This window comes from Wolffia australiana, chromosome 2 (assembly GCF_029677425.1).
Source record: "Wolffia australiana isolate 7733 chromosome 2, ASM2967742v1".
Classification (NCBI taxonomy): domain Eukaryota; kingdom Viridiplantae; phylum Streptophyta; class Magnoliopsida; order Alismatales; family Araceae; genus Wolffia; species Wolffia australiana.
This window is the reverse complement of record NC_135836.1, coordinates 5,527,980-5,546,417: the sequence shown is the minus strand read 5'-3', so window position 1 is coordinate 5,546,417 and position 18,438 is coordinate 5,527,980. Positions and strand designations below refer to the sequence as shown.

Below are 18,438 nucleotides of genomic sequence, written 5' to 3'. Positions count from 1 at the left end.
AACAAAGATGGATCAATCTTAATTTTTGGGCTCCTAAAAATGATTTTCAATCCACATATATTTAGATTAATATGTTGTAAATGAAGTTTTACAAGATAAAATACTTGAACATAATTTTTTGACATGAGATTAAAGGAATCATCTCTAGTTTATACAGTATTTTTATGATAATAATTGAGGTAATTTTCAAGTAATCACTAATTTAATTTGCCAATAAATACTATCCAATTTACTTAAGTAAGTTATTCATGGACGGGATTGCCAGTTTTCCCCAAAATTAATGGAAGGGATTTAGATTAAATGAAGATATTTAAGGGTACTAATGCATCTTTTTGAAGAGTATTTGAGCACTCAGTTTTTATTGGATATCATCATAGAAGCTCGATCTAATGATCAAGATTAAATGGAAATAAATCATTTCATCAACCTGTAATTTAGTAATGTTTGGCTACTAACCATTGATGATGGGGCATGCTGATATAGGTCCAAAGAAATAAAAAAATGAAATATTTTCACAATATTTTTTACAAGCCCAAAATCAGGGGTGAATTATGCACTTCTATTATCCCTTATCGTTTTTTATTTTAAATTATACAATAAAATTTATGAAACCTTAACTTAAGATGTATAATGATAAGTATAGGTATCTTCTAAGCGAAACTAGTAAGGTAATTCAATTGTGATCTACGTGAATAATTTGACCCAAATTAGGATTAATTTAATCTTTAATGAACATCAAATCACCCCAATTAGATGAAGACTTTAGAAAGGAGGGTAGAAGAGATGGGAAGACTACAAGTATTAGGGATCTCTAAATTGACTTCTTTGATCCAATAAAAAGGATCAAAGGAGTCAACAACAGGGTTGACAAGAAAATTTGATTTTGGTTGTTTTGGGGGGATTGGATATCCAAATTCACTTACAACTATGTCATAAATACACCCTAATCTTCCTAGAGTTGACAGTTTCTTTTTTTTTTTCTAATTTGCAATTGGAATAGTTATATCAACTCAATGCGCACTCCTCTTAATCCTAGTAAGGACTTGTACATTTCGCTCAAGTCTAGCGATTTAGAAATTCAGACCAAGATTAAGAAGAATAATCAAAATTTTCGCTAACACTTGATCTGAATCACACTAAAAATCAAATATAATGCTTTAAAAAATTACCAAATACAGTTGATCCAAGCTGGTTCTCCTCTCTGTATTTCAGCTTTGAAAGAACTCCTTCTAGAATAACTTCCCCATCTCGAATTTCAGTTTTTTACTTAGGCTAAATGGTAAAACTACCCCCCAGTAAATAATTAATTTTTTTCCATCGATATAGCTTGGGCAAAATGATCTAACCATGCAAATAGAAAGAGGAGGTCAAGATGAGCAAATCCATAAAAATTGAGCTCAATCCGACTTCAGGATCAAAAGTTATTAATAAATGAAAATTGGCCAAAGTGAGTCATTGGATCAATTTCCATTTATTTTATTTAATTTTTTCATTACACACCATCGCGTGTCGCCTGCTGATTGGCTGGCGTATTTCGAAATACTTTTGAAGCTTCGTCTCTCGGTGCACCATGTACCCTGTCCTGAAAATAAGAGAGTAATAAAAAATACAGAAATACATATTAAATGCACTTCCTATGCATTTTTAATAGCCCTAACCACTCATATTTGGCCACGTCACCTCCCGTGCATGTGCTTTGTATGCGCAGCATGGGAGGTGAACTTACCGCCCAAGAGAGATAATTCGAGCAATCACCTTTATGCCGGCGGATGCTCTTACGAAGGCTGAGATTGTGCCACGTAGCATCGTGACATCCAATTCTTGGCATTCTGCGCAAACCTCACTTCTTTAATTTATGCGCGCAAATTGACGCTGCACAAAAATATATATATTTATATGTCCCTCCGCTTTCTCTCTCCTCCATATTTCCTAAAAAATCATTAAAAATCCAGATTAATTTCATAAAAACCTTGCAAATATTTTAATTGGATCTTTACTCCTGCAATGGGCGACCGAGAGCTGTTTTACGGGCATATTTGTAACCAAAATTTCAGAAAAATCCCTCTGACTTTAGAAATTGCTTTAAAACTCCTGTTTTCCTTAAAAATATATTTTTCTATTAAAAACTCATTTCTTTCTTAAATAAATTGCCAGAAAATTTGATGAAATTCTACAAAAATCTAGAGAATTCAGTAATTCATTCATCCATTAATAAATAAAATTTAAACCTGTCATTTCCATTTAAATATAGAGTTATTCCAAACTTAACTAAATTCCATAAAATTTATGAATTAACAGAAAATTAGGGAAAAATCAGAATTCACTTGGAATAGTAATCAACATGTAAATATATGATAACAACCTTATTTTAAACTCTTTAAAAGCATAACATTGTGCTAATTACTTGAATTAAGCACAAAATTTAGGATGTTATCAATTTTCTTGCTCTAAGATAAAAAAAATTCTATCTTAAAATTGTTCAAATGTCATTTCCATCTCAATCTTGTGTATTTAAAAAATGTATTTAGAATATATACTTTATCCTAATGAAAAAAAAATGAATATGTCACATACATATGCCAATTTGATGGACTAGTAACTTAGGTATTGATCTTGCAAGGGAGAGCATAATCAAATACAAATTTCATCTTGGATTTTTTTTCTTCGATTATATAGGTTTTTTTGTTGGCATTCTTAACGGCTCAATGTTTTTCTAATGTATTGCGGTGAAATTTGGCATCTGCCATTCAGGCCAAATTTGATCACTCTTAGAGAAAAAACTGCATGAAAAGAAGGAAAGTGGAGCTTCAAATCATTTTTTGAAAAAAAATCAAGTCAGGGTTAAATTTACTTTGATCACAATTATATTTATATTTGAATTCCACTAGTATCAGATCAGTTTTTAGATAAATCATTTATTCATTGAGTCAAGATATTTTTACTTTATCTACATAAATTGAATATTTTAGTCTACTTTATGGGATTTCATAGTAAGTTGCATTATAAAAGTTGACTGAATTATATTTTACTGGAATAACATTGAGGAAATATTTAAATTTGAAGAAAATATATAGAGAGATAGAGAGACTGTATTGGAAAAATATTATTTTATCTTAATTTACTTAAAGGTTGAGTTTATAGTTTTTATGAAACAATTTTAAAAACAAACCTATTTAAAAATTTTATCTGATAACAGATATAAATGCTTCAATAGAAAAGTATTCAAACACATTCAAACTTTTATAGTCTTATAAGGCTGCAAATTAATGACAAACTTGGTTGCGGCAAACATTAAATCAAGGCAATTCAACACATTTATGAGGCTTATAAAAGAAATGAGGAGGTTGATTTTTAATTTGAAAAAATAAATTTACCTTTGGTCGTTCTTCAGTTTTTTTCTATTCATGATCTAAGATCTTAGAAAGCTTCTCTATGTTTAGGGACAGGTAAGAGTGAGCCTCTATTAAAAGAGCATTACCAAAGACAAGATTGAAGAACAGATCTAAAATTAAAAAATGAATTTTATAGTACATCATTATACAGTAAATATATTGAGAAACTATTTTTGGTATTCCAATTTTCAGGGTTTATGCCAGCCTCAATTTATATTTCAGCAACAATGTTTGAATTTTATTCTAGAAAAAAAATAAAATCTATAAAATATATTTATCCATTATAAAATTAAATACATATAACATGGTTATATGAAGTAGGTCTTACCTTTCTGATTTAATATAAATTCTAGAAAATCCCATAAATCTTAAAAACCCATTTCCACTTATGAGCTTATCTCTTTCATTTCCATGTTTAGAAAACTAAGAAAATGAGTTACTGTTTTCCTGCAGATAAACTCCTTATACTATTTTTATATATTATTATGTGTAAAATATGATAAATAATTCTTGCATCAAAGGGATCACCTACAGAAACCCAGACATAACAAAAATAGCCAAGTCCAAACAATAAAATGGGATGGGGCGAAATTGGAAGGGTAAATGGACAGAATGGGATTTTAACATAGATGAAATCGGATAAAATTTAGAAGGGTAATTTGGTGAATTGTTAACTGAAAGTTTACTTTAAGAAACTAAAGATAGTATGTAAGATTAGAAGGATAAAATGTTTTATTTGAGGGGTTTTTTTTTCCATATTTCTATCATTGCCATTCTTTCCTGGTTTTCCATTGGTTAAATATGAATTTCTAGAACTCTTTCATTTGGAATCTGTGCTCCTCATTGAAAGGTAAGCTAGAGGAAATTGTGTAGGGATCCAAGACATAGCCCACAAATCTCTAACTGCTCAGTTGAGGCCCAAACCAGAATTTCTTTCATTTGGCCGAATTGCCCAAAAAAATACTACTAAAAATTACATGGGATAGTCAAGCCCAATTGTAAAAAATTCTGCCCGTAAGACTTATAAAAATATTTGTCAGTAATAAAAATTACTTGACATGGAATTCAAGCAAGGTTAGTTCAAGTGCTCAAAATCTTTAATGTAATGTTCTCGGTGACAAACCTGCAGGTATACAAAGTGATGATTAGAGTTATGTGGCAGCACCTAGACTACAAAGATGGTGAAAGTATCCCATAAAAAATAAATATTGATACTATTTTTTTAATTCGGACAAGAAAAAAGGATAGCTAAATCATATTTTAAAGCTTCACATCTTATTTTGTGCCTAACAAGGCTTAGGAAGCAGTAATAGATTTATATTCTGATCTATAGAATACTTGAAATTCTGAAGATATTCTTTTCATTTATTATAAATTTTTTAAAAAAATTTATCCGATAGATTTCTAATATTTAATGTATATTGTAATCATCCATTAGTCCCATTTTCTCTCTTTTATCTATATAAGACCATGTGTCCCTCATTTTTATTTCATGAAGTATGTTATCAATGGTTCTTATGGAATCAGAGCCATGAGCTTTCCTTCCCTGAAGACCATGCTTGTGTTGTTTTGATTCACTGCTCTCTCCCGCTGCCAAAGGCCATCCTCTGAGATACTAAAATTTTAATTTGGAATATATTTAAAATTTATTGAATTACAATATATTTTTATGGAGTTATTTAAGGAGTTTTACGATTTATTTTGATTTAGCTGCATGCCACTATCTAATTTATGGAATAACAACCAATCATTGAGTTTTGCCAAATATTAGTTGCACTAATTGTTTTAAAATGGTGTCATTTCTGGATCACAAGTAGTAATGACATAATGGACAATCAGGAGCCAAATATTACCTTTTTCAAATGTGTTGGGACACAAAGTGGCATGACAAAGAGATATGAATTTATTGATAATTAATGCAATGGACAGACCATATGTGTCAACCTAAAAAATCCTATGCGTTAAATCACAATAAAAAAGATTCAATGGCAGAGAAATCATACATACATTGTTGAATGAGAATATTTATTAATGAAAAATGAGGATGAGTGATAATTCAGATTTTATAGGTAATTAATTAGTGATAACTAATTAGTGATGAGCTAACTTCACTAATTAGTGTCGTTGGTTTATCCAAATTAAAACAACAAAAAATTATAATAACCTTACAAGCGTAGGGAGAGTACGGGTCGATCCACAGGGAGCAAGGGTTTTTCCTAATGAATTTGTGCTTTAGTTATATATATATATTTAATATTTTAGAAGTAGGTTCACTACATACGAAGATAAATGACTAATTAAATAAAAATATCAAACAAAGAAAGTTAAAATATAATTATAATATGTATAATAATATTAGTAGGCAGAAAATACTTTTTTGGGATTTTTAGGAATATTTTAAAGCCAAAATAGAATAGGAAAAGAAACAGCTGGCACTCTGGACTTAGTCAAAATTTGGCTAAGTCTGGATGCTAAATGGGGAAAGTGGCTTTGGCGGAGGAGAGAGAAAAAAATGGCATGCACTAACTTCACTCTAGAATGAGTTCTAGAATGAACTTTTGAGCATGGTTGGATGAGTTGGAACCGTCTGAATAATGGCTAGCTTATCCAAGATATCAAAAGACAAAATATGAACAGGTAAGAGTGAAAAAGGAGAAATAAGAAGGTAACCTTTTTGTCACACCTTCCAAGGCCCAAGGGACTTCTTCTTCTCCTTTCCACCAGCTTCTTCAGCCCTGGATGCTTCCTGCTCAGCCTGGCACTCACTAAGGTGACTGGATCTATGACTCAATTTCACTTAGGCCACCAAAAATTACTTTGGATTGAATCACAAGATGAATATTACAATAGGGTGAATGGGTTTATATAGGGAGAGAGAGCAAATGAGAGCCATTGGATTTTTACTATAATGGATGACCAGATCTTCTTTTCTGGGTCATGATCCATGTCCATTATGGTCCTCCAATCAGCATTGAGACCTTTTCAATACCATAGGGACGTTCATGAATTCTTTCCTTAATTAGCATTAAAGGTGCTATCTTTAAGTCTCCACCCTTGGATGTTTTATGGATTGGATGGCTGGATCTTCTTCTATGGCTAGGATCCACGTCCAATGGTGTCCTCCAATCAGCATCCAAGCACCTGAAATGGTCATAAATAGTCATGACTGGACCTTCCCCTTGCCCTCCTTTCTTTGGCCCAAGATGCCTCTCATAGTGGGCTTAGTGGAGCTTCCTCAGTGGGCCTTTAGACTAGATCCAGCTGTCTTGATTTGGGCCTCCTTTCTTGGCCCAGGGCTGTGGTTGGGCCTGTTCCTTTGGGCCAAATACTTCTTCTTCATTTAATTATCCCCTTTATTCATGAAAGTTTCACCGAATTCCTGCATCTTCCACATAAATTAAGAAGAGAGTGAGATTCATTCCACTTAACTCATTGAGTTAAGTAGGGTTAGTCCCACAAATGACAATAATTAACTCCAAATTAGAAAAATGTGATTTTATTTCATGATTTTTCACAACTTAACATAAATGTTGATGATATATCCAGATAAAAATAAAGAAGTAGATAAATTAGCTAGAATTGCACTTATATATTACTATCATTTTGTATTTATCAATGAGTTTTTCAGGAACCCAATGACATGCCTATCCATCATCGGTACATGTAAAATTTAAATTTTAAATCAATCCAGAATCTATGTAAGATCTGAGGATTCCATGACACTTGCAATATGACACATTGATTGACAAGGGAGAGAAAGTTCCAAGAATAAGAATTATGCAACTTCAAAAAATGATAACTCAGGATCCAAAAAGATTTTTTTGACTTAATTTTAAAGGAATCTTCATCTCTATATTTGAAATCAATCCACAACCTCTGGTATCCGTAAAACAATAATCTAGGAATCGTTCCTGCATTTGTCTAATAAGTAAAATAAGTTATTTTAAGACCTATAACCTTTCTTGCTCTCTATCATTGATCATAGTTATTAGGCAAAAGACATGTAGATGGCTTCTTGTGCTATCACAAATTACATGATCCTGGAGGAAGGAAATAAGAATAAAAGAGAAAACAATTGATTTTCCTGCTCAGTCTCTTCCTTTTCTTAGTGAGATAAAAAATAGTTATTCTATTTTTACGTCTTGCTTTGAGAAATTGCTTGATGCCTATCGGCATTTTCTACACTCAAAGAAGCCACTTCCACTGTTCATGGTACAAATTATGTTGGCCTTGGCCATTCTGACCTAGGTGCTTATCCTCAGAGTGAGTCTATAAGTTTTTTAGCATATTTTCTATGTTTCACGACCACAAAATCTTTGGATTAATATGAAGACACCATATGATGGATATTATGTGGTTGTCAAGCCAATTAGGGATGGACACATTATGAACAAACTTTGGTCAAAGTAGATCGAACTGGACAGTGAGTCTGCCTTTTTAGGGCTGACTGAATATTTGGTTCATTTTTAGTTTGCACCTCAAACCAAAAGAAAGACCAAATGTATATGAAATATATAAAATAATTTATTAATAGAATATTAAAACAACATTTAATGTTTTGCACAGCACATCATTCAATTCCCCCCTTGTCGATCCATCTCATGCACTGGCAATGCCACCACCTCTGCCACCAACATTCACTGCCAGCGCCACCACTACCCCACAACTCGGTAAAGCCTTCATCTTCCTCTCTTTGTCCCTCCATATCCTCTCTCTTTGATGATCTATTTCCCTTTCTCCCTCCTCTCTATTGATCTCTCTCTTTCTCCCTCCTTTCTCTCTCTCCCTAACAATCTACCTCTCATTCTCCCTCTGTCTTCCTCTATCTCTAATGATCTACCTCTCATTCTCCCTCTGTCTTCCTCTCTCTCTCTCTCTGACAATCTATCTCTCATTCTCCCTCAATCTTCATCTTTATCTCTCTAATGATCTATTTGGCTTTTTCATTCTTTTCATCTTTCTCACAGTCACACTTTCTCTCTCCCAATGTCACTCTCCCCTTTTGCACTACCAGTCTTGCCCTGTTGTTCTCCCTCTCACCTTCTCACTCTCTTCCTGTTTCATTAACTTCATCTCTTCCTTTAACACTCTCTCTGTCTTGCTCTCTTACTCTTCCTCTCTCCCTCTCTCACTCCTGTCACTCATTTCCACCTCTCTCAGTCTTCCCCTCCACTTTCCCTCTCTCACTTTCTCCCAATGTCTATCACTGCCTCACTCCCTCCTCTGACTCTCTCCTGCAGTCACTCAATCCCTCTCTCACTCTCTCCCTTTATGTCTCATTCATTATCCCTCTAGCTTTCTCTCACTGTTCTCACCTTCTTTCTCATTCTCTAGCTCTCTGATTTCTTCTCTCTCATTCTCTTCATTCCTCACTCTCTTCCTCTGTCACTCCATTATCTCCCTCTCATCCTTTCGTTCTCTCACTCTCTCATCCTCTCCTTCTCTCTCTCTCTCTCTCCTACTATATCATTATCTCTCTCTCTATCGCTATATCCCTCTATCGCTCTCTCACTCTATCACTATCTCCCTCTCTCACTTTATAATTATCTCCATATCACTGCCCCTCTTTCCCTCTCTCAATCTCTTATTCTCTCCTCTCTAACTCTCTCACTCTCTCTATCTCTCATTATCACACACTCTCCCTCTCCATTCTCACACTCTCTCAAACTCTCCCTATATAATTCTCTCATTCTCATTTTCTTACATCCTCTCATTCTCTCACTCTCTCTCTCTCACTTTCTCCCCCTCTCATTCTTAAATTCTTCCATTATCCCACGCTCTCCCTTTCTCCCACTGTCGTTCTTTCTCATTTTCTTACTCTCCCCTTCTTTCCCTCTCTCATTGTCACATTCCCCCACTCTCCCACTCTCTCCTCTTCCCCCCCTTCCCCTCTCTCTTATTTCTCATTTACTACTTTTTAATGTATTTATTAAAAAATGTCATTAAGTTACCTCAACCACAAATATTTTCCTAAATAGATATTACATTTGATCCATTATTAAAATAAATATGATATAATAAATTTTGATATTTGTATTTATGTTTTGACTATTTTGCCTTATTTCAAAATGCTGATATGATTTTAACTTCCTTTCCTTCGATTTCTTTCCTTCATGCATTTTTTGTTTTCAATATTTCAATTTTCTTTTCTTTTACTATTTTTGTGACACTAGTGAACTATAAATTGGGTTAAGTAATGTTGTTCAACAATATTTATACCTTCCTAAAGAGTAAAGAGAAAGGGTGAAATCCATAAGGACCAAGTATTGTATAAGCAAAATTTAAATTTTATTCTAATATAGCTATGAAAATTAGAAAGGGTGAAAATTAGATTTAATGTATTTTAAGTAAATGAATAAGTCAATATTAAATTTCAAAATAATTAAAAAAATTTTTAAAACTAATGGTAACTAATTGACCTAATTTTTTCAAAATTTATAGAATATAGGTGGGAAGTTGAATAGAACGCACATTAGTGACTACTAATTAATTCTAAATAAATACCTTGTTGACGACTCTAAAGTTCTAGGTGATGGTTCAATGACAGTGTCATGAATGGACGGAGCAGAAGAATTGACTGTCATGATTTGCTGTGGAGATAGCCGTTGACAAGACTCAGCAAGCGGTCTATTCGCGCGACTGATGTTGATTTTAACATTGCCATTGGCAACAGATATGGAGGCACGCCGACGAGTAGCAGAGGTGGAGGTGACATGTAGAATGTTGAAAACATTAGACATCAATGATAACCAAGGAAAAACGATGAAAATGTGAGTCTAAAAAAGATGAAGATCACCGTAACCTTATCATAACATTCCTAATGGGCCAACTCACGCTTCTTCTTAACTACTCTAGATCATATTATTGCTCCTTTCATCTTTCACCCTCAAAAAGGGGAACATACCTAAAAGATATTTTAAATGAACAAAATACATTTTCAATTGCAATTAACAAACTTTTTTTCATTTAAAAACTCAGCCTATCACTCCTTGATTGCCAAATATCACCATTTGAAGTTGAAGCAGTTTAGGTCCGTCAAATTTGTCTCTCCTCATCATGAATTGCCAGTGTGATTCAGAATCATCAGATTTTGCAAAGATTCAGGATCGTAGTTTACATAAAAATGTCATTCAAGAATGTGTTGGCGCACCTTATTTTTGCCCAAATAGTGTCAATCATTGGTGTGATTTTCCCTGCATGTAATGATACACCCAATAAGCTCTCATCACTTGGACCTGAAAAAGTAAAAATATAAAAAAATAGTTTTATCGCAATTATTTTAACTTTTTGAAGTTTTATGTTGCACCACTTGTCAGAAAGCATTAAAGAAGTGTTGATACATTTTTTGCACATTGGCTCCACTCTTGGTTAGGTAAAGGTATTACTTTAACTTGTACACTTTACATGTCTATCAGATTCTACTTTAAACATCCTTAGAAAGATGTACTTTACGAGAGTACCATGTGATATATAGCTAAAGAAGTGATCTCCATCCACATAGTAAGGAAACTGAATGCAAAATTGAAAATTGTCTACAATGCAATGAGTATCAGACAACAATAAAATGGTCATTACTGACTGAGTGACACTTACCCTTGATACATGGACCTGGGAGAACAAAGTTGCATTATTGGGTGTGATGGTACATTGTGTAGATGTGTAGGGCCAACTATGTGAGAATGGGCATGGCATACACATTTTAAAAGCCCTCTAAATTATTTGAGTTGAAGACGAAGGTATGTGTTAGTTGCATCATTGCAATTTATAGGTAGTCATTTCTTGATGACTTGTATGAATCCTATTTTCCTATAATGCAGGTAGGCACAGTGATAGTCGAATACACATGACTACCTGCTTGTATGTATGGAAGAAAAATCATGTGCATCAAGACATGATTTTTCTTGCATAAATCATAAAAGTGTGATTAGTCTACATGTCATAGGGGTTCCGCCATGCACATTGTTATATAACACATCAATATTCATGGGATAAATGATAGAGGTGATCAGAACTAGGAGGACAACGGTGGTTTATCTTCCTTGGGGTATGCTGTTCTATGATTATGGTGGTAATCAGTGCTGTTTAGTGGACCTCACTTGGGGCAAGTTTCTGCACTGCACTGAGCACCCATCCTAGGGTCAAGTACAGGGTAAGAAAATCATATATTTTCTTCACATTAGGGATCTAAGCTCCAAAAATTGATTGATCCAAGAATCATCATATTCCAAAAATTGTTTCATGGCGTGTATATTTGTATTTATTTTAAAACAGAATAGGGGACTGTTGGAAACTGTCAGTGACTTAATCCTAGTCATTTTAATGTCTTATACTGGCTATGTCTGGAAGATATCCCAGCTGTCTAACAATCGAAAAGTTGATCCAATCGGTCAGATCTAGTGCATCTTAATCCTACCCGTTGCCCCATCTCATCCATATAGCAATTTAATAAAATATCCACCACACACAACTTGTCTATCCAAATATCATATGATGTGTCAATCGTTACGATAATGGATCCACGACATATGACATTTTTAGCCTCGAGACAGTGATGGATGACATGACGACGAACCTATGACGGAGGATATTTTTCGCTTCATGGCGATGATGAATAATGATTGTAACCTCCTGATGGTGAATGATTCCAATAGGAAATACCCAGATTAGGAAACGGCAAACATCATAGATCGTGTCAATCGTCACCAAAATGGATTCGCGACAGATGACATTTTTTAGCCTCGTGACAGTGACGGATGACATGACGAAGTACCTGTGGCGGAGGATATTTTTAGCTTCATGACGGTGATGAATGACGGTTGTAACCTCGTGACAGTGAATGATTACAATAGGAAATACCCATATTAGGGAACGGCAAACATCATAGGTCCTGTCAATTGTTACATAATGGATCCACGGCATATGACATATTTAGCATCGTGACAATGACGGATGACATGACGAAATACCTGTGACGGAGGATATTCATGTTTGTAGTGAAAGATGACGCGACAAAATACCCAGATGACTGATTGATCGATCGATCGACAGCATTGGATCCGATCAGATCCAGTTCCGCAAACGCTATTTTAGCAAAATTATAGTTCTGGATCGTCGGGGACGTGGACGAAGGACGTGACAGGACAAAGATCGTCCCGTACGACGTCCGGACAATATTCAAGTCCGTGAAGGGTTTAGGGTTTAGGGTTTAGGGTTCAGGGTTCAGGGTTTAGGGTTTAGGGTTTAGGGTTTAGGGTTTAGGGTTTAGGGTTCAGGGTTCAGGGTTCAGGGTTCAGGGTTTAGGGTTTAGGGTTTAGGGTTTAGGGTTTAGGGTTTAGTGTTTAGGGTTTAGGGTTTAGGGTTTAGGGTTCAGGGTTCAGGGTTCAGGGTTTAGGGTTTAGGGTTTAGGGTTTAGGGTTTAGTGTTTAGGGTTTAGGGTTTAGGGTTTAGGGTTTAGGATTTTTCGTCCCGTCCAAAGGTCTCGGGACGGATTTCCGTCCCGATTTCCGTCTAACCTTGCTAACGGGACGATGTTTTCGTCCCGGGACGAAAAAAACCCGTCCCATCCGCGTCTCTGTACTATAGTCCCCTGCAGAGTCAGCGGTCCGGCCTTCTTCTTCCGTCCGGCGGCGGCGGTCCGCCGCGATGGCCGACGCTCTCCGGCGAACGCTGCGCCGCGGGCTGCCCCCCGACCGCTACCTTCTCGGCGCGGCCCTCCGCCACTGCGCCGACCATCTTCTCCTCCGCGGCGGGCAGCAGCTCCTCGCCCTCTCCTTCAAGTCTCGCTTCGCCGCCTGCGCCTTCGTCGTCGCCGGCCTCGTCGACGTCTTCTCCAAGTGCGGCCTCCCCTCCACAGCCCTTCGCCTCTTCTACTCCCTCCCTCCTCCTCAGCTCACCTCCAACTCCGTCGTCCTCTGGAATTTAATGGCCGCCGGTCTCGCCCGCAACGGCGACCCCGCCTCCGCCCTCCGCCTCTTCCTCGACATGCGCTCTTCCGGCGTTCTTCCCAACCACTTCTCCTTCCCCACCGCGCTCTCCTCCGCCGCTGTCTCCTCCTCCCCTTCCGCTGTTCTTCAGCTCCACGCCTCCCTCCTCCGCTCCGGCCATGGCGGCAGCCTCTTCGTCCGAAGCTCCCTCGTCCACGCCTACGCCAAGCGCGGAGACTTCCCCTCCTCAGAGCTCGCCCTTCGCGAGGGCGGCGGCATCGTTGCCTGGAACTCCCTCATCGCCGCGCTCTCCCGCGCCGGCCGGCATCTCCACGCCCTTCACCTGTTCGCTGATATGCGCCAGAGAGGCCTCCACCAGGATGAGTTCTCTTTTACTGCGGCATTCAATTCAATTGAGGCCGAGATGGCGGCGGGTTCCGGAAGAGCCCTCCACTGCGCCGTCATCAAGGCTGGCCTCGTCGCCGGGCACGTCGGCAATGCGCTCGTCGACATGTACGCGAGAGGCGGCGATCTCCGCGCCGCCCGGGCGGCGCTCGACGGGCTGCCCTGGCAGGATGTGGTTGCGTGGACGGCGCTGATCACGGGCTGCGCCGGCCATGGGCTGCATGGCACGGCGCTGGAGCTCTTCCGGGAGATGGGTGGTGTCGGGCTTGTCTCCGACGAGGTGACGGGGGCGGCAGTGCTGAGCTGCTGTGCAGCCGTCCCTGCACCAGCATTGGGCGAGCAGGTCCACGCCGCCGAGCTCCGGCGTGGTCGGACCGTGTTTCTCGCCGTCGGCAATGCCCTGATCACCATGTATGGCAAGGCCGGTGCCGCCGACGGAGCGCGCCGGGCCTTCGACGAGATGCCCCGGCGAGATGCCGTCTCCTGGACTGCCCTCCTCCTCAGCTGCGCGCAGAATGGCAGCAGCAGAGAAGCTCTCCACTTGTATAGGCAGATGGTGGACGAGTGCAATGAGAGGCCGGACTATGTGACCTTCATTGCAGTGCTCTTCGCTTGTGGTCGAGCCAGGCTCGTAGACGAAGCCACGGAGATCTTCAATTCCATGGAGACGGAGCATGGGGTGGTGCCGGGGAAGGAGCATCATGCATGCATGATTGACCTCCTGGGCCGGGTGGGGAAGGTGACGGAGGCGGTGGAGCTGCTCGGCCGGAGCGGCTTCCAAACCGACGCGGCGGCGTGGAAGGCGCTGCTGGCAGCTGCATGCCGGGTTCGCGGCGGAGACTTGGCGGTGGCAGAGCAGGCGGCGGCGGAGCTGGTGCAAGCCCAGCCGGAGGATGCCGCCGCCTACGTACTTCTTTCGAACAGGTATGCGGCGGAGAAGAGGTGGGAGGACGCAGGCAAGGTACGACGGTTGATGAGAGCTCGCGGGGTGAGGAAGGAGGTGGGGTGGAGCTGGATGGAGGCAGAGAAGAAGGTGCATTGGTTTGCAGCGGGCGGTGCCGATCACCCGAGGGCGGCAGAGATTCATGCCAAGGTGGGGGAGATGATGGAGAGGACTGGGTACGAGGCAGAGATGGGGTGGGCTTTGCATGATGGGGCGGCGACAGAGGAATTGGCATACCATAGTGAGAAGCTGGCGGTGGCGTTTGGGCTGATGAGCTTGCCGGATGGGGCGCCAATTCGGGTGTTCAAAAACCTGCGCATCTGTGGGGACTGCCACCAGGCTCTGAAGGCAGTGGCCAAGGTGTATTGCAGGGTCGTTGTGGTGAGGGACCCAAACTATTTCCACCACTTTGGGCTTGATGGGCTTTGCTCCTGTGGGGATTTTTGGTAGATATGGATATGTTAGGAGTATAGTTACACAGTGACAGTTGATGTTTCATATAGCCCATCATTTTGGTGGAATGATACTGAAAGTTAGGGGCCTGAGTAGGGATGGGAAAAATGTTTTGCTCCTTTGAAACACACGAACGAACACAAACAGGAAAAGGGAAAACCCATCCAAACAGGTTCACGAACAGCTGAACCATTTGGAAATGGTTGGTGTTCTGACGGATATTTCTCTCTCTCTTTCCCTCTCCCCCCATCTCTCTCTCTCTTTTCTTACTCTCTCTCTCTCTCTCTCTCTCTCTCTCTCTTTTCTGACTCTCTCTCTCTCTTTCTGACTCTCTCTTTTCTGACTCTCTCTCTCTCTCTCTCTCTCTCTCTCTCTTTTCTCTCTCTCTCTCTCTTTCTCTCTCTCTCTTTTCTGACTCTCTCTCTCTCTCTCTCTCTCTCTCTCTCTCTCTCTCTCTCTCTCTCTCTCTCTCTCTCTCTCTCTCCCTCCCTCTGCCTCTCTCTCTCTTCACCCCCTTCTCCCGTGGTGCCCTCCCATCTATCTATCTATCTGTCTATCTAATAATACAGGTCTTTCAAAATGTAGTCTGTTAGCGAACGAACACAAACACGAACATAGATTTTCACCAGTTTGTGCGGTGATGAAGAGCGAATTTCCTACCCCCAGGCCTGAGTTGAACCCTCTGAAAAAGAGATTTGGTTATAATAAATAGTAATTTATGTGGAGATTTGGTCTACCTCCATAAAAAAATTGAGGATTGAAGCTTTGAATCATGCTCAATGAAATGATTGTAGTACTTGACTAATTGACGTGTACTTGGAAGAATAGTAGCATTTGATGGTAACATGTGATGTTCAAAAACCTATCAGGTTGGCTGAATAACATTTACATTATGGATATTTTGTTGGTATACTTAAAATTTATCGGTTTAAAATAAATAGTTAAAACGGAAAGTAATTTTATTAGATATTTAATTTCAAGTCAGAAAGACACCCTGGGAATTTAGAAGGCTCCTGAAAGAATCCTGATAGAAGTTAATCAGGATGTCGAGTCCAAATTTCCTGAAACTAGAAAGCTCAAGGTTCTGAGGTTATCCAGAGGATAGAGATCATCTAGTCCATATTTTTCAGGTTCCCGCCCTTATTCTCCATCCTGTTAATTTCTTTCCACTCACGATATGATCGGAATGATGTAACGACAATGCTGGAGTGATAATTGGGAATTTCAAGATGGAGCTGGAGATTCGGCATGGATACATTTTGAATGTGGACACATGAACAGCTAAACATTTCTCACCAGTGACCAATAAAGGAATTCTTGAATCCATACCTTGGTGATTTGATGATTGCATATCAAAAAAACCTTTAGAATTCTGTTAGTTTTCTTCCTTCATGTACATCTTCAAGGTTTTGTCTTAATCAATGACTTAGAACCCAACATATTATTCTTTTTAAGTACTATTTATAGATTGGCTTTCCGTAATTTAATCAAATAGTGTGAAATGCCTCAAGTTTTGACACAAAAGTGAAATGGTTAAATTGTTTGTGAATGTCATGATGATTATCAAAGTTTCCAAGATAAATATTCATCATGAAAATGATTAATATATGTTTAATTTTTATTTTGTCGTTTTGATTTTTTTATTCACAAATTTTTTTATGAAATCTAAAACCTTTAAAAATGAGCTATACATTTTTGATAAAATTTTAGTTTACTTAAAGTAAGGATATATTGAAGTTCAAGAGATATGAAAGGCATCGGCGCAACACTGTATAATAGAAAATTTTCTTTTTATCAACACCATTTAGTGACAGATGGACTTTAATCATCAAATAATGTATTTAAATGTATGAGATTTTATGTTTTCATAAATTCAAAAATAATAGAGGGGATGTTAAACTTTGAACAAAAATCATTGTTATATAATTGGTTATGTATCAATGACTAAAAAGTTGAAACATAGTGTTATGGAATAATATTTATTCTAGGATCAATGTTAATGTCAAGATCAACTACTGAGATGATTGAATATTATTTTATATTGGTGTGTAAAAAAGTGATAGAAGAAGTGATCACTCAAACTGCTACATACTAATGTCACCTTACAATGAATGTCTTTCATAATCTTATTAAGTGTTTAAAATTACTAATTAAGATGCATGTCCTCTTTGAACACAATTATTATGAAACTCTCAAAATTGAAAAAGTTCTAGAGTTTCAAAACTACAGTAAATCGATGTGAAGTGCAAAAGGATGATAATATCTGTATAGATTGATGATTATGAAGAGCTCACAGAGGATATCATGTCATTATAACATCTTGTGACAGCATCAATGATCATCACATAAGCTCGCACACTCTCTCCACCACAAGCTTTGAACTGACGCCACCCATAGCTGCTGACATTGCCAATGCCATTTGTGAACATGGGGATAAAGGTTCACAGAGTGGGAGAGAGAGAATTCCTATTTTAAAAAATCACCACCACCATCAACAAACTTGTCAACCTTAGTCATGTCACAGAGCCAAAATCCTCTGTCATCTATTGAGACAGTCGATGGGGAAATCCATTAGTCACCATGATTATCACACGATATGTTCCTCATCATTAATCATATCTCTGAAAACTCCAATTAGGCTCGGGGTGGTGATGAAGATGTGATGGTTAACGAGAGTCATGAGATTTGTTTGAATTATGAATAATCATCCTGATAGTTTCACTCTATTTTGTTTCTTCGACAAGCTATCATTTTTTATGAATAAATTAGAATGCATAGAAACGATGGAAACCTCAGTTTATATAAAAGATACACATATATTCTGAAAATCAAGCATTTCCCACTTATGAATGGTAAAAATTTTCACCTTCATAAGGTTATTAAATGCCTGATTAGTATTTCACACCATTTAATTTTAGGAAATTATTATTTATTTATTTCTTTGAAAAACATAAACTCTGTTCAGTATGATATTTAAACTCAAGAGATCATTACATTTTTGGTACACAAGTTTGGTCTTTGAGCATGAAGGATTTCATTGTCCCACTTACCTTGGCTGTTAGATCTTCAAAATATCAAAAATATGTATATAATACAATTAAACAAAATTATAAATTTTAGAAATTTTTGGATTTCAATAGCGAGGAATATTTATAAAATGCTCATAAAATGAACCTGAGATATTTTGTGATTTAAGGAATTTAAAGTGATGAAGACATGTATGAGTCTTGTTGTTAATGAAAAATTACTAAATCCATGTTACTCATTTTGCTGAATCGATATGTAGTAAGTTGAATGATTAGAGTTTACGTGCTTGCTCACT

General features: G+C 38.0%; 1 protein-coding gene across 1 annotated transcript; it reads left to right on the top strand.

Moving 5' to 3' along the window:
* The first annotated feature begins 12,941 nt into the window (after window positions 1-12,941).
* LOC144716618 (pentatricopeptide repeat-containing protein At2g03880, mitochondrial-like) lies at window positions 12,942-15,205 on the top strand. The gene has a single exon (XM_078591802.1). The coding sequence runs from the start codon at window positions 13,035-13,037 to the stop codon at window positions 15,111-15,113; it is 2,079 nt and encodes a 692-aa protein (XP_078447928.1). The 5' UTR covers window positions 12,942-13,034; the 3' UTR covers window positions 15,114-15,205.
* The last annotated feature ends 3,233 nt before the right edge of the window (window positions 15,206-18,438 follow it).